The 26,163-nt window shown below is 38.0% G+C and overlaps 2 protein-coding genes across 8 annotated transcripts in view; one reads left to right on the top strand and one right to left on the bottom strand.

Annotated features, from left to right (window-relative positions):
- The window catches only part of ppk23 (pickpocket 23), a 589,427-nt gene extending 586,238 nt beyond the window's left edge, over window positions 1-3,189 (bottom strand). Inside the window, exon 1 of the mRNA XM_067785804.1 lies at window positions 3,074-3,189. The gene's annotated coding sequence lies outside the window, so the exon portion shown is untranslated. The remainder of the gene's footprint in view (window positions 1-3,073) is intronic.
- The window catches only part of LOC137251358 (uncharacterized), a 457,851-nt gene extending 435,329 nt beyond the window's left edge, over window positions 1-22,522 (top strand). For all 7 annotated transcript variants that reach the window (XM_067785794.1, XM_067785793.1, XM_067785792.1 and 4 more), the window contains one exon: window positions 14,750-22,522. In XM_067785794.1, coding sequence (XP_067641895.1) covers window positions 14,948-17,926 — 2,979 coding nt within the window. In that variant the 5' untranslated portion in view covers window positions 14,750-14,947 and the 3' untranslated portion in view covers window positions 17,927-22,522. The remainder of the gene's footprint in view (window positions 1-14,749) is intronic.
- The last annotated feature ends 3,641 nt before the right edge of the window (window positions 22,523-26,163 follow it).

Here is a 26,163-nt window from a genome sequence, read left to right as displayed (position 1 = left end):
AGGAACAATCCCTCCGCAAGCAGCTACTCCTGAAAATTTTTAAACGATCTGCGAGATTTTGAGGCCAAAACCCCGAATCTTTCCGAAATGACAAAACCTTTCCTAAATAGATTTTTTTTAAATAGAAAAATCAAGGTTTTTAAAGTAAGAACACCGGCGTACGCCGGCGCGCCGCTCACACCGCCTCCGGCGGTATATAATAGAGCCTACGCCGCCGCCGCCGATAAAGTGATCGGAGTAAACCTCTAATGTGTACACATACGAAAATAAGAATCAGTACACCGAGTCAGTTTGTTTATCCGTTTGTTCTATGATGATTCTAAATTTAACACTATAAAGGCCATAACACATTCGACTTTTGCGTCGTTTTGGCGCTGACGTCACTATGAAAGAACGCACGTTGAACATTTTCCTGCCACAATGAATGAAAAAGGAAAACTCAAATTTTTTTTTTTGTCATTAAAAAAAGTAAATAAACAAATTTCTTAATTTATTAAAGAAAATATTTTTGTAATTTGATACCAAATAATTAAAGAATGATAAAAAAGCATATAAAAAGATTGCAAGGAAACTAAATGACAACGCCAGCAAAACGTAAGTTTTTGAATTCCTTTTGCGTTACTTTGGTGTTTCCGCTGCGTTGTTTGTGGGCAGAGAACATAGACATGGAGACATTGTTGAATTCATACAAGTAAAAAATTTTTCTACTCCACCATTGCTTTTTCTACCTGTCAAAAAATAGCTGGCGCGGGAGAATGGCTCTCGCGAGTAGCCAGAGAATGGAAGAAAGGTTTGTTTTTTGCTCGCTCTTATTAAATTAAGTGCCATGAATTGCCCATTTGTGTTTCAAATCAACTTTTCTCTTAAATGTGTATACAAAAAATCATACTACCTATAAGTATTAATTTCTAAAATCTTGTTAATAGATATATGACCAGCCAGATTTGCAAAGATTTTGAAATATGTAAAAAATGCGATGTACCAATCGTTTACAAAAATGTTTGAAAAACACTATTTAGCAAATGGTTTAAGTAAACGAACAGCAATTGAACAGGTGACCGAGGCTGTTACCTATTGTGATCGTTTTTTACGAACATTCGCCATTTTTATGAATTCACAGTGCACGGAGATCTATGTTCAAAGTCAGCTGTTGAAGCAGCGTTAACGCCAAAACGACGCAAAAGTCGATTGTGTTTGGGCCTTAAGGGTTTTTACTTTTATACCCAGTAGCCAAATCTCTACATTTCTTTAACTTTTTTATCGTGCAGTATTTCATTTAGATCTTAATGCGTAAACACTTTTGCTAGCGACCTATCATCAATTTCTTATCGAAAGATTAACGGTGCGTTATCGACATGATATTGGCAAGTTATCCATTTTTTATCTCAAGTTATCGGTGTATTATAGACGATGTATAGGCAAGTTATCGATTTGTTGTTTAGGTTTTATAAACTTTCTGCCAATAATAAAGGTTATCGATGAGTTATCGAGCTTTTACCAACAAGTTATGGGTTAGTTATGGAAGAGTAATCAATTTAGTATTGAAAAGTTGCCCTATTATTTATCCAAGTGTTAACGATATGCTATCGAAAAGTTATCGATTTGTTACCGGAGTGCTTTCAGCTTTTTATCCGCTTGCTACCGATTTATACCGAACAGCTTTCGATTTTGTTTTGAAAAGTTATGAAAAAGGTTGGGATTTATCTTGGAATTACTGATTCGTTAGGAAAAGGATAATGATATGCTATCCGAAAGTTATCAATTATTAATCAAAAGGTATCTATATATTATCGAAAAGTTAGCTGTTTGTTAACGGAGTGTTATCGATTTGTTATCGGTTGGTTATCAGTGTGTTATTGAAAAGCTATCGATTTTTATCAAAAAGGTATCGAATTATTATCAACTAGTTTTTAATACGTTTTCAAAAAGTTAACGATTTGTTATCAAACAGTTCTAGATGTGTTATCCAAAATTTATTTATTATTTATTTAAAATGTAATTTATCGCTCTGCTATCGAAATTTATTAATTAGAAATCGGAGCTTTACACATTTATTATCTCGCGTGTTATCAAAAATTAATCGATTTGTTATCGATAAGATATATTTTTGTTATCGAAAACTTATCTGTTTCTTTTAAAGCAATTATTGATTCGATATCTTAAAGCTATCGATTTCTTATAAGAGTGTCACCAATTCACCAGTCATCGGCTTGTTATGAAACATATACCGATAGCTCTTCGATATGAAATCGATGACGGCGAACTTTCAAGAAATCAGTTATTAGAAATCGATGACTCGTCGATTATTTAAAATGTCACTAAACTTTATCGCTCTGCTATCGAAATTTATGGATTTGGCATCGGAGTATCACACATTTATTATCGCGCGTATTATCAAAAATTTATCGATTTATTATCGGTAAGATATAGATTTCTTATCGAAAATGTATCGGTTTCTTATAAAGCAATTATTGATTTGATATCTCAAAGTTATCGATTTCTTATAGGAGTGTCACCAATTCATCAGCCATCGGCTTGTTATGAATCAGATACCGATAGCTCTTCGATATCTATGACAGAGATGGAATTCGGCGATAGCGAACCCTCAGGAAATCAGTAATTAGATATCGATGTCTCGTCGTTGGCGATATTAAGCCTATTATAAAGCAATGTCTGGTCGGTATCGGTTGTTATCGATAAGAAGCCGACGAAGCTCTTCTCAAAAAGCCGCATATTATTTGTTTCTGATAAAATTACCTCTGTTGGGGTTGAACTTTAGCCTTAGCCTCTTTACGAGCGCTATATGACTTAAAAACATCAGTTTTCTAGACAAGTACTTGGTACTCTAGTATATATAATACACCTTCATGAGGGTATGCACTTTTTTGTTAATCTGTATTCCTCTCATATTTCAACGCAAAATCGTTAACGAGGTGGAACACTTTTTTTCGCGTCTCGGTCAATGCGTCCGCTCAGATTTGAGCTGCTCCAGCAATTTAATGCTGCCGCGAATAGTTGGCACTTCACTTGTTTTTTTCTTTTTTGCGTTGCTTTTGTTTAGTCTACAACTCACTATTTCTTTTGCAACAACAAGAATATATTGCAGCAATTCGCGCTTTTTCTGTTGTCTGCCATAGAGACGTTGTAAAAATAAATAACAAACAAATACTCAAAAAAATTGCGAATCATTCGCATGCTTTGTGACACAGCAATCAACTAAAGCAACGAGCGCGCATTGCAATCCAACAACTACAACAAATTTATATAAAGGAATTACAACAAACACACAAATGCGTACCTTTGAAGGTATGCTGGTGCGCGAATTGCCATTTGTGTTGACCAATTTATTTGTCTTAGCTTGTTAGTGTATAAATCTACGCGTTGTAGATGTGTAAGTGCGTGTGTGTGTCACTGTCTTCGCTAAGTCATGTAAGTGTTTGGCATACACATGTCATGTTTCGCCTTCATGACATTTCTAGCATAACCAAATACCATGCCAAGTTATTTTAGGTTGCAAGACGCTAATACTACTTACATATATATATGTATATCTACATATGAGCTGCAGGGACACACATAATCGAATGAGTACAGTGTCAAAGAAAATTTTTCGCACACAATTCCCAACTGGGAAAAGGGACACTTTTTGAACGAAATTGCAAATATATTGCCAATATGGGCAGTAAATATCAATTCGGTAGCAAATTAGGGTCGCTTGCCATTTGGCATACAAATGAGGTGAAAATTGGTGTCGCACATAATCGAGAAAACGACATATCGTCCGTACGTGCATTGACCCATAAAATATACATGGAGACCAATTGTGAGGATTATGAATGAGTATGAATTGTGAAAAAATTGAAATTACGTTCAAATTGGGTTAATGTTTATCTGATGTTAACGAAGTAGTGAATAGCAAAGTCAAAATATTTGATTTATTTGTGCGAGGGTAGTAACAAACGTGCGCTTTGTCAATTCTAGATACTAAATATGTTGTTGTTGGTGTTGTAGCGATAAAGGTTTTGGGTAGTATTATCGATGTTGATGGTCCCCTGCCAGATTTATATACTGTACGCTCTGGTAACAAGCACGATTAAGGTACAAGCTCGACCATCTCGGGAACGATTTTATATGACCACATTGAACCTTCTAGGCCATCCCGCCTCCCACCTCCTAGTTCCATAAGGAATTTGGGGTCGCCAGAGCCTCGGCTACTAAACTGATTGACTGCTTGCTTTATTGAATTTCTATCGCTGGGCCCAGACGACATGTTGCTGAATGCCGACTAGTTTTACGTAGCTCCACGAAGCTCTTGAGTGCACCACTGGTATGACTGGAAGGTAGGGAAAAATTATTCCAAGATGGAATATAGCGCACTTCTCTGTTGAGCTTACGCCTTCAGATGGTTGTAGTTGTAATAATGCTTAAACCATTCCATGGATTTGTCTTTCTCATATCCTCTAGAGTTGATATGAGTGAAATCAGACAGCCAATAAGTTAATGGAAATTTACGAAAACAGATCAATTAAGCGCTGATATCAATATCAAAGAGAAAGTGAAAGGTCAAAGAAAAAGAGGTAAATGTAACGAGGACGAAACAGAAGAATAGCAACAATTCCGGCAACGCAAGGCTCGTTCGTGGAAGAAAAATAAAGGAAAAGAAAAAGAAAGGATAGGAAAGGGAAAGAAAGTAAATAGAAAGAAAGGAATGATATAAAAGGAAAGGAAAGGAGAGAAAAGAAAGAAAAAAGAAAGAAAAAAAGACGGTAACAGAAAAGAAGGGAAACGAAAAATCAAAAGAAGTGGGTGGAAAGGAAAGAATAAAAGTCAAAACTAAATTCAAAACTGAAGCCGTTACCGAAACCGGACGTGGGGTGTTATCAATTCTTTATTGCCGACTTTTCCGTTTGATATCGACGTGGTGAAGACGAGTTATCGAAGTGTTATAAATTTTCTTTCGATAACAAAGGTTATCGATGAGTTGTCGAAATCTTTTTGACGAGTTATTATTTTATTATCGAAAAGTTGCGTGAAAATATTTATCGAGAAGTTAACGATTTGCTGTCAAAGAGTTATAAAATTATGATCATGGGATGGAATATAAGCTCAAGGACCTGACAATCATCTTTTGTATTGTTGTTGCTTGCATATCTTAGCTACAAACACTCGAACTAAAGATTGCCTCGTCAACTTTTATGAAAAGGATGCAATTATTGTGTACTTCACTATTTTTAGCGCGTACTGTTATTACTTTAAGGCACCACTTAATGCACGCACTCTGCAGATACGAATGTTGTACAGTACGCGACTTGGTTAGCGTAACGCCGAATTTTATGGCACGAAGGGATTAGACCAAGAAGAAAACCATGAACCACATTTGTAAAGACGTGGAGTGGCGATGGTGTTGTAGTATTGTAAAATCCAAAGGCTCTTAATTAGCAGCAATTAATCTTGACTGCAATTCATATGGAACCTAAAATGAATGAATGTCTACGACTTGTGTCTTTGTTTGTTTACGGAGCGGGCAGGCAGGCAACAAATAAATCGTACAAGCGCTTTTTTCTGTATAAATATGTACACTCCCATACATACATAAAGTTTAAGTAGTTATGCGTAGTATGCGTGCCGTCACGCTCCTAATTTCCCACCCATTTATTGGCCGCAGTAGAACAGAAAAACAGACGATTTCGTTCACCAATGCCACTGAGGGTGCTAGGCATTGACGCTGGTACTATTGTCACACAAAAGAATATATATGTCCATGTTTGAGTCCTTCATTTACCGCAATGAGGGGGGTGGATTTAGTTAGGCAAGATTTTAAGAGATAAAACTTTCATTGGACTAGTGCAGGATAACTTCTCTTTAAGATAGTATTCAACTCTTTTTCGCAGCAGCTAGTTTTAAGGCTTCGGTTTGGCCGCCGTGGTGTGTTGCTTCTGGTTTCAAGTTCCGCGCAAAGCAGCATCAAAAATTTAGCAACAAGTTTCTTCAATTAGAAAAAAAGATTTTTTAAGCGGGATCGGACCTCGGCAGTAATTTGGAAAACACTCCTAGTGTATTTCTGGCATGAAAAGCTTCTCAGTGAAAATGCATCTGCCTTGTAGATGCCGCTCAAAGTCGGCATATATTCAAAAGGAGCACAACGCAAATTGGAAAAGAAGCTCGACCTCAATCTATTTAGCGGTATATATGTCGTGCCTTGTATTTATTTATTTTTTAGTTTCAATCTAGGCCTTAAACAATTTCAGTGAGGGCTTCTGCGACATATCCGATTCTAGCTTAATATATAAAAATTGATGTGTGTTTGTGTCCGCTGGACGCCCAAGATCTTAAAGGGTCTTGACGAAAATATCACGGTAGGTTTTCTGGCTATAAAGATGCTTCGAAAAATAGACATGGTCACATCCCCAGGAAATTTAAATTTTATTTTACCAGAAATGCCAGTCTATTTGACTCAAGCTATTGATATTTTATGTCAAGTATTCGGTATATAAATCTGCATAGAAGCTCAGAAAGGTGGTTGGTACCGAGCCTCTGTTAGGAGAAATTTTAACTCGCTAAATATCGCAATTGTTTGAAGAAGATATGCAATATTCGGTATAGAGATTTAATTTATAAGGAAACTGAGGTGGGTGAGGTAGGTGGAATGGAAATGGGATTCGAAGTAAGAGAAGGAGTGGGAGTGAAAGTGAAAGTAGGATTTGAAGTTGGAATGGGATTTCGATTGGAAGTGGTAATGGCAGTAGTAATGGGAATATTAGTTAGAGTTAAATTGGTAGTGGAAGTCAAAGTTCAAGGGAGAAGAAGAATAAGATGCTTATGGAGATGAAGGAAATAAGGAGAAATATAAAAAGGAGTAGATGAGGATGAAATACATATTGATAGCTGGAAAGGCAAACCACTTTTTAAGTATATGCACTCCAATTCTTAGGTAGGACAAAGTTTGCTAGATACGCTAGTTATTAAATAAATAAGTTGGTATCTATAAGAACCTCTACGACTAGTTGGAATTTGTTAATCTAGTGACGCTGCTTGCGTAGTCCTCATTGTTTGGTATAGGTAGCCGCTCTAAAGGCTCTATGTAGGTGTTGTCTTGTGTTGAAGTCTGTTACGCCAAATCATCCTAAAAATGAAAAGTAGTATCATTAGCTAATAAGGAGTGTACACCGAGGGCTCTAAAATGGACTTAGGTGTAGAGACTGTTATCTGCAGGCACGCTGTAATGTGTTTCAGGGGAAAGTCCTCGCAATTTGTCATGCCTGTAAATCACTCGACGTCCTGAACATGAACTATGAATGTATCTATCTTTTATCATAGCCAATCAGAAAAGAAGGCGCAGGCTGCAAGCAACTTTTAGCTGCTTAAACGGATGCTCTATAACTATACGTGAACTTGGTTTCGTGTGATAGAGGAATCAAAGGAAATGAGATGGCGTATTGGCTCAGCGGAAGGGAATGAAGGAATAACGAGCGTCGAGGTAGTCATACCGAATGATAGAAAAAGACGGATATTCCGCATAGTGACCCCTGCAGTAGTTGTAAGTACGTAACTACTATAGGGACTATTGAGCACTTTCTGTATAAAAGCTTCTAGCTTTCGTGGTATATTTTTCGGAAGCCCCTTTCCGAAAAATCTAGGTGGATTATAAAAACTAGGTCTTCCAAGTTTTCACGATTTTATAAACAGCTCAGACTGGCTAGTACGTTCAGGCGACGGCTTTTCATAAGCTATTTGGGCTCCGGCGCTAGTGCCTTTTACTACTAGCCCGATTGTAGTAACGCCGATTTCTCTTAACCTCAAAAAACATTTAGCTCATCTCACATTGCTCTTCTGCTTCACAAATGATCATTGGTGTTGCAACGCAGCCTTACAATAGTATTTTCAACTGCGCCTTAAGTCACACAACGAAACAGCAGCAAATAGTAGCCAACTTAGCTGTAGGCAACGAACAACAGCTGACTTAAAGCAGAGAATACTTAGCATATCACTGCAGTGCCAAATGAGCTTTGTAGTTCCCTACCGTTTCGCGATAATCGGAACATAAAAATTAGGTTTTTCAGTACTCTTATATAAGTCGGAGAAGTACGCCTTCGTTTCCCTTAGCTAGATGGAGGGGAGTATTATCCTTCTATAGCATAGTAATAAGCCACTCCACCTCACCCTCGTACTCACCACTCTCTTGGTGTGGAAAACTGCTGTACTCCTGCCCTGTTTTACTACACCCTGGACTGACTAAGTGCTACTTCAGCCATTGACCATATACATCTTCCATCGTTATCAGTTCCTTCAAACAGTAAGGAAGAAGAGTCCCATGGTACATTACCTTTCGACAAAAAACTTCCGCTTTACGCTATTTCTAGTTTGGCACTCAAGCCAGAAGAACTAGACTTCGCACGAGGTTGTTGTAATAGTTTCAACGCAGACTATAAATAATAGTCGCATTTGCTAATGTCGCATACCCAAAGCGCGCTAGCGGTGACGACAAATTGTTTTCATTCATTACATTCGCAGGAGGCTGTAATTGAAAGCGTGCGCGCACGTCTGCCCAATCCCACAATCCATCCAACCATCCATCCAACTCGTAGTGTGCAAACAATTGTATCCCTGCATGTGCTTATGAATGTATGTATGTTTGTATACTTTTATATGTTCATTATGTACTTAGTGCGTGGCAGCGTATCATTGTGAATTCACAAGTGCAATTAGCAGCGTTTTTTTATTGAAAGTCAACTAGCGCAGACGTCTTTGGGCGACACTCGGATACTCACGTCCCAGATACATACATATTATCGTACAAAAAAACACTAGAATATCATAAAAATTAAATTGCCTGCAAGTGTTTGGAGTTCATAGAATTTGTGTTGGAACACAAATTGTTTTTTTTTTATACCCACTTGCACCCAATGATTTATGCACTGACCGGCCATTTTAAGCCTTGTCACGAGACTCACCGAGTCTAGGACTCTGTTCCGCCTTTGAGGAGCCTTTCACTTTCCATACCTGGGAGAACGCTAGTTATTTGCTACCCTCACGCCAGTGAGCTAAGCAACAATCTTCTTGTTTGTTGAGAAGTGGGTTTAGTTCCCGAATAAATTCCCTGGGCAACTTTCTTGCAGTAGAGCTACTCTACTATTGTTGTTTCTATTCGCTTCTACAACGATGTCTCATATTTGTTTTTTCTTCAACGGCGAAATCATATCGACTGCTGAGTGGAATTTCACCCTATCTCTGCTGTCGTTTCGAAAACGGCCTACCCCTTCAAAAGGCACTCCATTTTTTATTTTTCTTCTTCTTCCAAATGTCTTCGAAAATGCTTACTTTGAGACATTTTATTAATAGATTAAAGCTCCACAGATATTAACGGTCCCGTATGGCTCACAAGAACTTCACTTTGGCTCCTAACAACATTCTGAATTGATTTCGGTAGAATAATATGGAAGGTTATCACAACACGTAATGAAATTCAAATTCTTTTCTTTGGAAAATTTTTACTTTTTTGAGCCTCCGAAAATGCAGTTGTTGTAATTTTTATTCGCATTTTTGTTGTATGGCACTCTATTCTACACAATGGAAAAAAATTATCAGAAATATTATACTTATTAGACAAAACTGGGTATATAATATTTGATATCACCCAGCCCTCAACCACTTTACTTCTTTTTGTTCTGTTTTATGTCTTCTGTTTGTTCTTGTCTTAACAGCTAACTGTTTTCGTGGAAAACTTTATTAATTACAAATACAGCATTATTTGTGGGTAGAATAGTCGCGCACTAATGCGATATTTAACTCGCTTTAAGTATTTTTAGTACTTGACTTTACGTGCGGGGGTGTAGTTTCCATTTCTTGGTTAATATTTATACTTTAACAAATTCTTAGATTTTATAAAATAAAGTCGGTAGATACGTATTTAATGTAAAAACTTCGCACAGAAAGCGGTGTTTTGTATTCTAAAAAAAAAAAGCAGTTTGGTTGTTTGTTTGTTATGAAACAAACGTTCATCACGCGTTCGGCGAGAGCATTTTAGCACACTACATTGTGGAGTAAGATGAAATTGTGGAAAAGGTCAGCAAGCGAATTAATAAAAATAAAAATGCAAGTCACAATAACCCCGAAGAGATTTTAGGCCGAACTTCTCTTCCAATTTGCGTCCTGCTCCTTTTATTTTTCCTACAAATATGTAGGTGCCACGATACCTACGTGTTTCACGCCCACTTCGAACGGCATCTGCAACCGAATTCATTTCACCTGGACGCTGAGTTCACTTCATTTATTTCGCAATGGTTTACGCTTAAAAGTGTTCACCATAAATACATATATGATAGCCCAGACTCAGCTCTTCTTTTTTATTTTGTTATTTAGCCTATACCTACTTGAGAAGCTAATTTGTTAGTCGAATAAACGAAGGGAAGTTGATTTACGACTCACACAATTACATTTCTTGTCGCTCTGACACTGAATCTGCGTTAGTTGGTAGTAATGCTATGCGTAGTGTAAAAAGTTTTTAAAAATATTGGGCTGGGGTAGGATTAGGGCGGGGAAAATGTTAGGGGAAGTTTTAGGTACCTAAACTAATATTCCACTGGACTTTCCAGAATTGCAATAATTTAGGGAAACACTGTCAAAATGGTGCGAACACATTTGGACAACTTAAATTGTTTATGTATGCTTAGTAAATTAAAAAATCGCTTTTACAATATCTATGCATGTTTCAAAAGGACAGGAGTCAAAGGGGGTCACCGGTAGTGTTCCTTGAAAATGGATGTGCTACTTTTTATTTTAGGTAACTAAGTATCTTTGTAGAGTTAAATGCTAGAATTTTTTTGAGAAAATTGCTGCCTAATTTTTAAAGTAGTGTCGGAGATTACTTCTTTCCTAAATTTAAGACTTAAGATTTATAATAGTATAGATAAAGAACAGAAGATATATGTAGGTTTCTGCATTTAAGGAGGTTGAATGTTTCGAGATATTTTATGAGAATTATTTATGCTTTTTTGTAAAAACAAGACTAAGTATATGTGCTCACACTACACTCCGCCGATTATGTCAACATTTCTAAGATAGCTGCATAGACACTCAGAGAGTGCTTCTGTTAAGTCTGTCAGGAAGTGGATCCGATCAATTTTAAAGAATTATATTTATGATGTGACTGCGTAAATTGATAGTTTCTTGTTTAGATATTGCAATTGTTTGCAATTCGCTTACATTAAAGTTTTGCATGCTTTCTTTTACGAAGCGGATTGCTAGAAATTTGGATAGGCGAAAGGAGATAAAGAGAAACGTGGAAGGGTGAAAGAGAGAGAGGCAAGGAAAGAGGTATGGCTATACAGAGTTAAAAATATAGGGAAGGGATCAGGAGAGGGACCTAGAGAGAGAAAATTATGAAGAGTGAAAAAAGGCGGAGAGGGAGAGAAAGGGAGCGGGAGGTTTGAAGAAAAGAAAGAGGAAGGGGAGTGGAGAATGACGGAGAGGGGCGAAATGGTTGAGGGGGAATAAAAATTACATCCTCCCAAAACTCACGCAAATAAACCAAAGTAAGCGAAGGACAACGTCTGCAAGGTATAAAATCTATAAATTTTGTAACTGAAAATATGCAGGCCAAACTCAAAAATATTTTCAAAAAACAATGGTTTTTGTTATTCTATTCCAAAAACAAGATAAAAATTTTCTATTATAGAAAAATTAAAAAAAAAAATAATAATTATCATTAAAAAATATTGTTCTGGGCTTGAGCTCGAATCGAACCTTGAATTTTCTAATGCTTGGAAAATTTTACAAAAATTTTTTTTTCGCAGGTTTGTGTTATATTTTTATCAATACAAAGAACGCATAGCATTCTTCCTTTTATGAAAAAAATATAAATCTGTCAAAAAAAAATTATCAAAAATGAATTCAAATTTTGAAAGATCTATAACTTGTGCTTTGTTAGACTAAAATTTATTGGGTAACAAAACTCTATACTGAAAAAAATTCTAGAACTCCAAAGAAAATGTTCGAATTTTCGTAACATTGTTTTGAATTTCAGAATTTTTTTGAAAACGGGTTTTAAGTTTGGAATTTTCATAAAATACCGAGAATAAAAAAAAGCTATTTAATTAACGAAATTTGATTAAAAATTGCAACTGCTATTTTTCTGTTCGCTGCTGTACATACATATATTTCGACCCGAAATTCGTCTTATATAAAATGTTCATCACTACTAATCTTAGAGTGTTGGACGTTAAAGTGAAATGCCACTCATAATGAAGAAAAAAGTTAATATAATTTTATTGAGGACCGCATAGATACGCACCCGCTTCATATCCATTTAGAAATATAATAAAAAGGGTATCACTGAAATCCCTGAAATTAAATTGAATTGTACACAAATATGTTGGTTGGGGAAATAAGGGTTGTTCATTTTATAACATTTACTTCTTCTTCTTTTTTTCAATCCTGCTCACATTCTTTTACATATGTATATATGCAACACATTAGGCAAATCAATACAAATGCAGCCTAAACATTATTTAGTTATAAGGGTGAGAAAAAAAACACTTAATTAAGTAATGAAGACGAGTAGGCGTCGTACTAAAAATATACACAGCATTGACTAGAAAAACATTTCGTTAAAAGAGGAGTGAAATTAAATCTCTCCTTCACTCATAAAACAACAAAGTCATATAAAAAGTTGTGTTTTTCCTTTGGTCATTAGCAACACCCAACCATTACAGTTAGTAAACAGCAATTGCAACAAATCATAAAACATCAATACTTCATGATATGTACTTAAAGTTATCCTCTTTACGAAATGGAAATTAGCTAATTACAGGGCGTGTCAGGTATTTGAGTTATTTTCTTAAATGAAATTGAGCGAAGCATTCATTCATTTATTTATATGTATTTGTAGCGTGTACGCTCTCTATACCGCATGTTCTGGGTTGAGGTGCAGCCAAAGTTCCACTGCTTCAAGGCATTGACAAGTTTTCTTAATTCATAAATATATTGTAGTGAATTTTAAGAAATTCTGCACCTTCTTTTATCGCTCGAATCGCTGATCTGTCGAATAAATAACTCAAATAATCAAAATAGCAAACTGTTCTTTATTTATTTCACTACTATGGTAGTAGTACTTCACGATTAAACTACTCATGTTCACTTACATTTTAATTTAAACTTAATGATATTCCCTAGCTTGCGCTGCTTTTACATTCTCAATTGCCTCGTTCGCCTATTTCTAGCAGGGACTCAACTTTTCGCGCACAGCCTTCTCAAAAGTTGCTTGTTTATTGTTCGTGTTGTATCTCATATTGAATGCTGCCTTCTATTTGTATGTGTGTATGTGTTTGCGTGATTTGCGCTCTTTATTGCTGCTATGTACATCTCTGCATCTTATATTTTCTGTTTCTAGTTGAAATTCATAAATTTGCTACATTCTCGCTCTATTAGATTTGTTTACTCAGCTATGAAAATATGAATTATGCAATAAATAGTTAACACAAACAATTATTAAATAACTCCCTTTGGCAAAAATTGCTCAATCTACCACAATCAAAATCAGGCTAAGTTTGCAGCATATTTAATCAGCTATGTCTTGAATTCGACAAAGTTTGCGATTGAGAGCCAGCAAAGTTGCCTTGATTGACAGGAAACAATAAATTCTAATTGTGATTAGGCTATAAAATTTAAATATTATTTTGCGCATATTTATTGCAGATACATAGATATATATTTTGGTATACATTAGACCGATCTATTTAAAAAAAGTGGTGAGTACCATGTACTCCTGAAGTTCGATGTGTAAACTTACAGGCGTATGTCTAATGCCTTAGAGTTAACTATAGCTCGCCAAGGTATTGAAGTTAATCCAAAACAGCGGTAGTTTTACTAAAAACAAGTAGCTTTGGGTCGTTTGATAAGAGGTTCGTCGACTTCTTACTTGTAACAACCGATACCGAAAAGTTATTGTTTTATTATTTACTTACTTACTTAATTGACGCTTAACCATTTAAACGGTTATGGACGTCCACCAATGCACACTAGTTGCTTCTTCGCTCTGCTAACTGGCGGCAGTTGGTTACACCAAGGGAATTTAAATCCACCTGGTCCTGACATCTGAGTGGAGGCCGCCCTCTTCCTCTGCTTCCATAGACGTATTCTGAAAAAAAAAAAATACTTTCTAAGCCGGAGCGCCATCTTTCATTCGCATAACATGGCCTAGCCATGACATGCGTCTTAATTTACTGGACTATGTTGATGTCTGCGTCAAGCCTGTACATGTAAGCACTAAGTTTTCTTCAATACTCGCCATCGCCAACGCGTAGAGGTCCATAAATATTTCGAAGAAGGTTTCACTGCAACACTCCCAGAGCCGCCTCATCTCATGTTGTCATGGTCAATGCTTCTGCACCAAATTGCAGGGCGGGTATGGTAAGCGACTTAGCATGATTTTCGTTTGACGAGAGGTGACTCCACATTGCAATTGCCTACCTAGTCCAAAGTAGCATTTATAGGCCAGAGCGACTATTCGCTGGATTTCGTAGCTGATTTTGTTCTTTATGTTAATTCTGGTTCTCAAATAAACGAAGTCTTTTACTGTTTCGCTGCATACATGTTGGACCACCCTAATCTACATCCATGTATATTAATTTATATGCCTAAATATTTGCGTACATTTACCCTTTAGCGCTTTTAACAAATTTATTCGCATAATCTAAGTCATTATTTTTATTACAATTATTAATTTTGCATTTTCTTCTTCTTCTCGTTTCAGCCGTTAATGCTTCAAAGAGCTTGAATGAATGAATAAATGTACAGAAGCAAAGGTTTTAAAGTCGTCCTCAAAACTCAAGCACTTAAATGTTCATACGCACTGCCATATTTTTGAAGAGTTTCATACAACAACAACGACAACAAAAACAATAGCGAAATTTTGTTTGTCACATTTTTGTCACACATTTAATCATGTGCCATGGAGAATTGCTTGGGCGGCAGCAAACGTACTATTCGAGCACAAAGAGATTTGCAACAATTGAAACAGCAATGCCAACAACAACCACCGAATCAGAATTTTTATACACAACAACAACCGCAAGTGCATCGTCAAACTGTGCAAACAATCAAACAGCAACAACAGCAGTTACAACAGCAACTCTTACAACAACATCAACACCATCAGCATCAACAAAGACTTCTACAAGAAGAACAACAACTACAAAAAGTTGCCACACAATTACTCCATCAACAGCAACAACAACAGCAGCAGCAGCAGCAACAACAACAGCTACAACAACTCATACAACCGCTACAACAATTAACTCTACAACAGCATCAATTGCAAAAGCAATTACAACAACAGCAACAACAGCGCGAAATTGCTTATCAATTGGGCCTGTCAGAGTCAGCGGAGTCAGTGGAGTTAAACAATCGCACTCCATCTACACCGACAACACCTAAATTTGGCATCGCCAATTGTTTGCATTTTCCACCGCCACCAGATTATCCACCACCACCAACGAAAACGTCCAACGCCAGTGCCGGAGGCGCGACCACCGCTGTGACCAGAGCAAACACTAAAACAATGTCCACTGTAACGTCGGAGACAAATGTGAAATCAGCCATGACAACTACAACACCGCCTGCGTCTACAGCAGCGACAAGCACACCAACAACATCGACGACGAACAAAGGCACAAACGGAAGTGTGGGGGTTCATCATCATCAGCAACAGCAACAGCACCCACATCAGCTCCAACAACAACATCAGCATTTGCAATACATGTATGAAGAGCAACAACAACATCTACTACAAGAGCACCATCAACAGCTGTTGCATGAGTATGAGCAACAACAATTGGAAGAGCAACTACAACAATTACACTTGCCCATAACACATAATTATTCCCGACAACAACAACACCACCAACAGCAACAACTGCATCACAACCACCACCAACAGCAGCAGCAACTAACCGACCATGTCCTAACACATGCGGAGCCAATGGCGCCACCTGCTGTTTCACCAGCCACACACAACGCCGCAAATGTCACTTTGAACCAACCAACAACAAATAATGTGCATACAAATAATCATCACCATCACCACCACCATCACCGCCATCATTCGTCCGCCTCCAGTTCGCCATCCACATCATCGGCGACAAGTGGTAATACAATTGGTATGAGCCCGTATGGTAGGAGGCATGTACTGCCACGTTACCCCGATCCCGATCCAGACGCCATTGAAGTGTGCACCGAACTGGAACCTATAAACACAAAAGTGTCAACGCGTCACAGCAGCAAAACACTCGGACGCCACAACAAAGAGCACTTTAATTCGTCGTCGTCAGCGTCGTCCTCGTTGGATACAAAATGGTCTGGCACATCGTCGGTGCAACAAACCACAAGTCTACAGCTGTTACATCAGCAACACCAACAACAACATTCTTCCACGCATTCCAGCACACATTCGCCACATGCACAACATGATTACTCGTATGCGTATTATGAGCCCGGTGCCGCGATGCGTCATTCAAATATACCAACACCCGAAATGTTGCCTGGTAGCGGTACGCACAACAATACGCTGCATTTGGGTGCAACAGGCGGCAGTGGCGGCGGAGATGGAGGCATCGTAGGAGCTGAAGCGACACCACCACCACCCAATTCCATACGCGCTCTCTTGTCAATGGGTATGAAAAAGAAAATGTTAACATCTCCAGCTGCGCGCCATGCGGCCTATCAACAGGCGCAGAAACAACAACAGCAACTTTACGGTTTTGATCCGGACATAGCATGTGATAATGGCGCTTCGATGCGCGGTACAAATAGCGAAAATTTCTATGAGGAAATATCGTCCAATGAAGCTGCATTACAATATCATTACAAAACCCATCAACATCATCTGCATCATCCACAACTGCGACCATCGGGCACATCACATTCCGCTGGTTCACTAAATCAATCACTAGTTGAAGAGGAATTGCGACGTGTACATAGCCATCATAATAAAATACTTGGTGAACTTAATTTGTCCGTTGAAGCCATGTTAATGCCAGAGAGTCCGCCCAGTCATAGTCCGACGGGCTGTGAAAAGCCTACTGTTAGCGTTACTACTGCCTCGGGTAAGATGAATATTGCTGATGCAAGTATTGGTGCTATCAGTGGTGCATGTGCTGGTGCTGGTAGTGGTGCCGCCTGCAGTAGCAGCTTACGCCTCTCTTCAACATCGTCCGCCAATAATATCTGTGATGCAAGTCTATCCGAGTTGCTCAGTACAGTGGGTCCCACTGATGAATTACTCTCACCTGTACAGTCTTCGACTAATGCCGCTTTCTGTGCTGCTGATTTGGATAGCGGTTTTAGTGGTAGTAGTGGTGCTAGTTACATTGGCAGTCTGCGCATACATAAAACGAACGCAGCGCTATCACACATAATGAGTACGCGTCAAACGCACAGTCCAAGCAGTGCTGGTTGTAGTGCTGCCAACTCATGTAATTTTCCATCATATGGTACACAAAGTTGTCGCTCCTTTCAACGTTCTGCCTCCACCAAACAACCATCACAGCACCACCACCAGCTAACAATTTTGGATGATGATTTAAATTCGGGTTTTCTAACACGCGCTTCATGCGGACGTCGTATATTGAATTGTGCCAAAATACGCGCAGCGGAAGATCCAGGACCAGTGGTGCCAAGTGAATCGAAAGCGCGTAGTTTTTGGAATAGTAAAGGCTGGCGTAAATTACCTGGCTTTTCAACATCAACGTCGAGCATTAATGATGCTGGCCATAGTATAACAGGTGAGCCAATACCGTTGAGAAATTTAAATGGAATCACGACAACAACAACAGCAGCAACAACAACGGATACAGCAACTAGAACGAAAACGAAAGCGAAAGATACAACGACGAGTACAAAGGCGATTCCATTAATCTGCTTAAAACGCTGACCTTAATTGGTGAAGAGTCATTTGTCAGCGCAAGAGGAAAAACAAATACAACAACAACAAGAACAGAAACAGCAACATAGCGGTGTTGTTAATGTGATGGTGCCCCTTGCTGGTGTATTGGTATGATGGACATTGTAAAAGGGTATGGCATGGAATTTGAAGCGTAAAGGAATGCAGTTGCAAGCAAAAGCAAATGAACAGAGCGCAGAGTGCAGTGCAGTGGGGTGCAATCGAGTAGAAAGTGCATTAAATGATGTGGCGATGAATGTTACAAAGGAAAAATAAAAAAAAGAATAATATTAGTGCAGATGGGTTTTGCGATGGCATACACCGGTGCTTGTGTGCTGTTAATCGTGTTATATATTGTTATTATTGCTGTCTGTCTGCTGGTGCTGTCATTGCTGTTGTTGTTTTGTTGGTTTTATGCTGTATTACATTGGCGCGCATACGATGCCCTTAGATGCCGGCGACGACGACGACATTGCGACAAGGTGATACAATTGATGGCTTTGCTATCAAAGATTTGTCTCGATTCTATAAATCATATGAGAGCCTCCTCTTCAATGTGATGCTGTTGACTTGCATGCAATGAACAGCAGACCGGTCGGTCGTCAGTAAGAGCGTACGAAAATGAAAGGGGAGCATACGAGCAACCAACTAACCAATCATCAGGCAGCACTTAATATCCGCTCAAAAGCGACTAACAGAAGACTTTGCGGACTTAGGGATCACAAATATATTTATATCCATAGATATATACATTCATTTATACACACAAACGTACAATGCTTGAATGTGTACACTATTGTCGAAAATAATAGCAGTTTAGAAAATTTATAAAAATTGTTTGAGAATTAAGAAATCGCATGGATGCCTCAATATTTTTATAAATAAATCTATGTGAGGGAATATACCTCCAGTTGAATGGGGAAAGTCCTTTAATCAATTGCAGCACCAAGAACGTCCTTTAATAGCTGAAAAAAATTACATAAAAATATGGCGCTTTTGAAAACTCCGAAACTCCGAAACACGACGTTCTTCAAACAAATTTGGATATAGAGAGCTTTCGAAACGGCAGCCGATATAGGGTGTTCTAGCGCAACAGTTTCAGAGATGGACGAACCTTTTTTGTCTTGGACATTGGGGCAGCGCGTTGCACACAAGTGGCCCAATAAAACCAGGCTGATCCTTTTCATGTGTCCATACCCCGTGAGACCGTCGTTAAGCATTATGTCACGAGAAGTAAATCGCTTTCGCATGCGCATTTCCCTGTGCTCCCTTTCAGCGACCTATTAGCCTACACATAGGAGGAACTAAATTCCTTAATGAAGGCTCCTCTCCAAAAACTCTGTGCACATAATGTCTTTCGCTGAGAAAACTAACGCAATGAAACAATACGTGTCTTGCGTTTTTCAATTTGGTGAGACAATGTGGACATCCTTTGCTTCGTGTAAATAGTTCTTAAAGCCGCCGTGGCCACTCAATATCTACGTGCAGGTAGTGGTAGTTTAGTTCGCCGTGCTTCTGCTCATACCACTCCTCCACATCCGAACTACCGTGAAGGTCCAGCGCCCATTTCTCTATTCCTCCCACCGTTTTTCCCCACTTTTCTTGGCATCATCAATTCGTCGCCCAATTCCAATGACTTGCAGACCGGCCATTTCCCTTAACAGTAGATCAACTGGGACTTTCCTAGTTAAAGCCAGGATCGTCGGAAACCGTCCGATATGCTCCTGCTACACGTATATCAGTAAATCGGAAGGCTTCTAATATATCTTTTTAGTGAGTAATCTTAGATCCGTGCCACACTGATGCAGCGTCGTTACGTTGGACATAATTCGCATCAGGGCCCCACTAACCCAAAAAAATCTGAGAATCCCAAATAAAAAGTTCGAAGTTCTCTTATAATAGAAAACGTTTTCGGAATTGGTTTTCATAGTTCCGGTTATAGAATTCATTGTAGTTTTTTCTCAATATATCGGAAATAAATGAAAGAAGTATTTAGTTAACGAAATTGCCACTCCCGTTTTCTGTTTGCTTCCGCATATTGGCGTTCGAATTCGAATATATTCAATACTGGGACAGCTTTTAGTGTCTCAAATTCTCTTCATATTCTTTCAGCTTCTTTTTCTTAGCTTCCTCATACTGGATTTGATCCATTGCTGATAAGTACTTTGTAGCGAATCGCACAAGTTCCAAAGTACAGCAGAACCCTTTGCAGACCTCTTTAAAGCGTTTTTAATTAGTTCAGTCTTATGTGCTTCTCAAGTAGTCGCTGCTTTTGAGTAATTAGTTAAAATTTTTATAAGTCAGGCTTGAGCGCTGTTAGCAAAAGTGTGGCTACCAACTGTTCGTTAGTCGTTATTAAACCTGTTGTGCGAAATTGATGCTGTGCGCGACTGCCTTCCGTTTTCGCTACACGGCATCTCTTAGGACTTGTGCACCTTAGATTCGAAATTAACTTTCCCATATATCAAATATTCAAATCCAAAACTATAGCGCCTGATTTTCATAAGACGTGAGAGGTATTTTCTTTCCCATTCAATGTGGCTTTGGAAAGAGTATTAATTTCTTCTGCACCCATCAAATGATGACATAGCATTATAGAGAACCCGCTAGTTGCATCTTGCTTGAAGGACGGTGTACGTACTGTAGCGCATTGCGGGTATATTTTCATGGGATGGAGCTCTTAAAGATTTGATAGTTATATGAAGAATAATCGTGTAAAAGTAAACAAAAACATGTTAGTATAGACGAAGCTAATCATTGCGATTATATGGTCACCGAAACTACAGATAGCCCAAGTTACACACATAGCTGTTTTTAAACCAACCTGATGCCACAAAACCCATCTAGGCTTAACAAAAGCTTTGTTAGCTAAGTTTTTGCAGCCTCTACATGGCATACATCCCTTAAGGGCATCTAATTCGAGCAACGGTGCAGATTGCAGTATGTCAGTATTTTCTTGTAACGATAAAGTTTTGAGAAGTTCTGTGGATATTGAAGGTCCTTTGCAGGACATATTTCGGCACGTTGCGAAAAATAGCACCATGAAGGTACTAGCACAAGCATGTCTGAAATGATTTGACATAACTACGTTGTAGCTTTTAGATCATTAAACCCATTACTTTCGTGTAGAATTCAAGGTTACCATAAGATTTGTGATTGAATCTTATGGGTACCAGTGAGAAGTAAAATACATATATTGGGATATGGAAAGTTAAGTCGTTATCTCCTTTTATTTGGTACCCTTATTATTGCCACAGATTCTAAATATGAGTTTCCTATACTGCAGTCTTTGTCGTGGTCCACATTTTGAACAATATTTTCGAAGCTGCTTACGATATCGAATAATAGTCTCAGTCCAACACCAAGTTATGCCTTTTGTTTGATTCTCATATCTTAAAAACAGATTTTTGATCTATTTTATCCGATATTTTCGAATCTGGTTAAGACGACTAAGAGCGACTTCTCCGTTATATGTGTGCCTGTCGAAATACATTTTTTCCTCTATTGCAATACTAATTGGAGAGAAGTTTAGGTATATATTCAATATCCATATAAGTAAAAAAAAAAGTTTAAAAGCTACCTATGTCACATTTCTATCTATATCTCCAAGGCTGGATTGTGCTGAACTCGCCGGTCAATAAAGACCTCACATAGACTGAATGTGTCCATACCAGAAGCTTTTTAAACTAACGAACTGAAAAACCCTTTCAGAAACCAGAACCTTTATTATAAAATAGCTCTGTGCTCTTGGCAAATACTAGCAGCTTTTTAAGTCCTATGTCCCACTCCCAATAGCTGAAGCCGTAGCCTAGCAAGCGCAGCACACGAGCACAAAACGTGCTCGATCGTTTCCTCATCCAACCCGCCCTTCCCACATCAGCTATCACATACAAGTACTAATTTAAAATCATGTGACGCCAGAAGGCGTCACTTGTCTACAGTGCTCTCTTTTTAATGATAGTTGTAACTTTGTTAGTCTAAGGTTGTAAGACCAGCACATGATTTTCGACACTTTATAGCCCCGCGCTTTGCTCCACGCCTTTCTTCGTTCGTCGATCATGTGCAACTTTCGCCTTTTTTAATCGCGCCCAATCTGATTGGCACGTGTCATTATTAGGTCTTGTTTTTTGCAAAAAGGCCAATAGCAGAACAACTCTACAAAGTTTCATTGGAAATTGAAATTGGAGACATAAAAAATGTTGAGTGACCACTTGAGAAAATTTACCCCATAAGAAATATATACCCTGGGACCAGTCTTCAAATCTTTACATATGGCGAACAATTAAATAAAAGTTTAGCTCTACCGTGAACAAATGTTTGTGTTTAAACCAGATTGTATCGTTTGTCGTTTTTATCGTTTAACGTTTTCAGTTAAGTAGCTCTGCTATTTTTTTGCACTACACTGTACATATGCTTGTTTAAATAGTGAGTGCATCACATAAGTATGTTACTATAATGACCAGAACATTCTGTTGAACGGTTTTGTCACTATTTGCTCTACTGTCTGACTTGTGGTGGTAATTTATAAGGCTTAAGGGATAACCAATGCTACTTTTCACTGTCCCATATGAATGCCAACCGTACAAACTACATATATGCCAGATATTAATACGAGTTCATTTAGCCAGTATGTAGGTCTGTTTTACAGTTACATACAAATGTTCTTCTATATAAATATATATTACAATGGTAATGTACAATCAAACGTTGCGATCTTCCTCACTTCGCTAATCACACAAATGTGTTTTTGATTTATCACATTGAGCTTTTCGAATGAGTGAATACAGACAGCAGCACCAAACCGAACAAAAAACCCAAACCTAAAATATACCGATCTGAAAAAATATTTAAAGAGAAAATGAAAACATGAAAAAAGACCTTGCAAAAAATGCGAGTAGTGTAGGATGAATGGAGGATGCGACTACAGCCAATTCCGATCTCTTTATATGGGTTGAAGTGGTCCCTTTTCTTTGAGCATGTCCCATGGAGAGACCAACTGTACCTGTTTATGCCTGAACGGGTAGTGTCGGACTGGTCCTCTTTATACCCCTACGGGTACTGTCGTACAGATCCTTTTTGTAATGTTCACCACTTCCTTTTTGTACCCTTTGGGTACTGTTCGACACGCCCTCTTTTTACCCCTACGGGTACTGTCGGACGGTTATTTTTTGTACTGTTCGACACTTCCTCTTTGTACCCCTATGTGAAGTGTCCGACAGGAGCTTTCGTAACCATACGGGTAAATTCGTATATATTCTCTTCGTGCCTCTACAGCCAGAGCCACGCAGGCCTCTTTTGTTCGCTTATGGGTACTGTCGGACAAGCCCTCTTTTTACCCGTACGGAATTTCTTAAGGATTTTATAATTTTTTGAACTCGAATACAATATTCTTACTTTTTTTTGGTATTGGTGTTGTAGAATAATAAAAAAACAAATATTACGATAATGGGACATATGGTCCTAGTATTTTAGGTTCGGTTCCGTTCCGCATTTTTCTTAAATAATGCTATTCAATCACATTTAATCATCATTTTATTTTATTCATTTCGTTGCTGTTTGTTTTTTATTGTTTTTTTTTTTTTCTACTGCATAAATTTCAAACTGACTGATGTCAAATACACCCAAAAGGGACTATAGGGGATCAATTATACCCTAGTGTAGGCAAAAGGGATCAATCGCAATATTGCACGATTTTTTGCAGGGGAATGAGAAGTGTAGTTGGAGCCTTTTTTTCGTTATATATGTATACAACCATATATGTATATGTATGTATGAGTGTATGTAAAAATAAAATGCAATTACATTGCACGTTCATGCACATACATACATACAAAAGCGTACACACACACACACACATCCATGTTAATTATAACGAAGACTGCACTAAAGATTTGAAATTCAAACAAACAAAAAATTTAAAAATAAAATATTTAGAAATAAAAAAAATTATATATAAAAATGAAATGTGTTTTAAAATTGAAAATTTGCAAAATGGAATTTAAAAATGATGTACTCGTACCCGTACTCGTAGCACTGTAAATAATCTGAGATTTTACTTACACCTAAACTAAGTTTTGAACTTGAAATATTATTAAAAAAACAAAAACAAAGAAAGGAAAATATTATGAATAAATATATATATATATAAATAAATAAATATATGCTTATGTATACATAAATGGTACTAAAATTAGTAACAATTAAGTAATGTATGTATGTAAGCGAAATGCCAGTTAAATAAATTATAATGAATGAAAAATTAAATATTATTGTATTGATTTGGCTGATTGACCGAACAAAAGGTAAGGAAAATAGTTGTAAAATATATAGTCTACTAGAAGACCCAGCAGACGTTTCCCTGCCCTAAATTTGGCCTATCTGCATACATTTTAATAAGATATTTCCATCTGACTCTGCCCTCCCCCCCCCCCCCCCCCTCTTTACTTTTTCCTAATCCTTTTATTCACTCCTCCCTCCGTCTTTTTCGCTTCATCTATCTCCATCTTCGTCTCATTCTATCTCTTTCTCAATCTCTTTCTCTCTTTTCTCTTCTCTCAAGTTTTTCTCCATCTTCTTCATCTCTTATTGCCAGTCTTAGAGGGTGGTATGTATTTTGTTCCAGTCCCAGTCCCAGTCCCACTCTGAGTCTCAGTCCCGATCCCACTCCGAGTCTCAGTCCCAGTCCTAGTCCTATCCCAGTCCCAGTCCGTCTCTGGATAATATTGTTACGAATTTACTTGCAAATCCTTTTATTTGCAACCCTCTGCTAAGTTCGTATCGCTAAACTGTTGAATAAATAACTCCAATATTGAATAATGGAAAAATGGCCTTTATTACAGTACTTCACAATAACACTTATACTTTGCAACGAATAGCAAGCTTAATAACCAAACTGATTGAAGGCTCAAATGAAACTCTACTATTTAAAATAATTCTACTATAGCTCGCTAGATAGCGCTTAATCGAAATCTCAAATCAAACAGAATTACTTCTTACTCGCCTGCCCCGCTTTTATAGTTTACGCTGCTTACTTCTAGGCGAATGTTTGTAGTTTACAGTCTCTCGCGCATACATAGGCGTATAAGTAAATGCATCTGTGTGTGACATCTTTCGGCTGCCTTATATATGTGTATACATGATTTGATTATTGACGTAAATACTGCTTATCGTGGCCTTAGCATCGCCTTGGTGATGGTATAACTTAGTGATGTTGATATCCGTGACAATATATTACTCTGTACTAAAGCACTCATCAACAGCTTTCATTTAATATCCATATTGTATAAACACTGTCTAGGCATTCACTGGCCCACGTTTTGGCCTATATCTCGAGACCCTGTACCTGTACTAACCACAGCGTGAGGTTTACACAACTTGTGTGAAAGTTTGAACAAAATCGGCCGACGCATCTCTTCAAACACCGCCGACCAACTAACACACATTTTAGCCTTTCTTTTTATATATATAGATTTTTATTTTTCACACTTCAGTATAATATCAAAACGAAATGCAGAGTTTCGTTGCTTTTGAAATTCGGCTTAAAGATTGCACATGGAACAACTAAAGACTCTCCTGTATTAAAAAATATGTCAAAGTACCTCCAAATCACGGGCCCCTCAGAATCCCCCCCCTCGGCGGGCCTGGTGATGTTCTATACTTGATATCATACTATAAGCTGAGATATAACCTATCCTATATTTCAAGTTAGATCAAAATACACACGGGGTGCAAAACAAATTCAAAATCGGTTCAGTAGTTTAGGAGTCCATCGCGGCTAAAAATTTTGTGACACGTGTTTTTTATATATTAAGATATATCGCCAGCTGCCATTTCAAAAGCACCCTCATTCAGAATTTGCTTGAAGAAGGCGCTAAAGCTTTTTCCCACCTCATTCTCACCTTAGGCTTAGGCTTCCGACTGCAATGTTCGTTTCGTTGGTTTCAGTAATGGTAATATTTGCAGTTACGACGACTGTGGTTTTGCTTCCCACGGCAGCCGCTTCAATGTAGTGGAGCGACTCGGGACTTATTTTTGTAATTTCAGTAAAAAAAGAAAATGTTTAACAACGTGACATCAGAGCGGGCAAGACACAGCTGTTTCCATTATACCTTGTAAATCTCTATAAAGCCTTTTCTTCCGGTAGTGGCATTCGAACCCGCACTCCTACGATGGTTGAACTGTTACAAACACCTTCAGCCTCATCAGCCTTAGTTGTTGTAAACTTATCC

This window comes from Eurosta solidaginis, chromosome 4 (assembly GCF_040869045.1).
Source record: "Eurosta solidaginis isolate ZX-2024a chromosome 4, ASM4086904v1, whole genome shotgun sequence".
Classification (NCBI taxonomy): domain Eukaryota; kingdom Metazoa; phylum Arthropoda; class Insecta; order Diptera; family Tephritidae; genus Eurosta; species Eurosta solidaginis.
The sequence above is the reverse complement of the archived record's forward strand: the minus strand, read 5'-3'. Positions and strand labels throughout refer to the sequence as shown.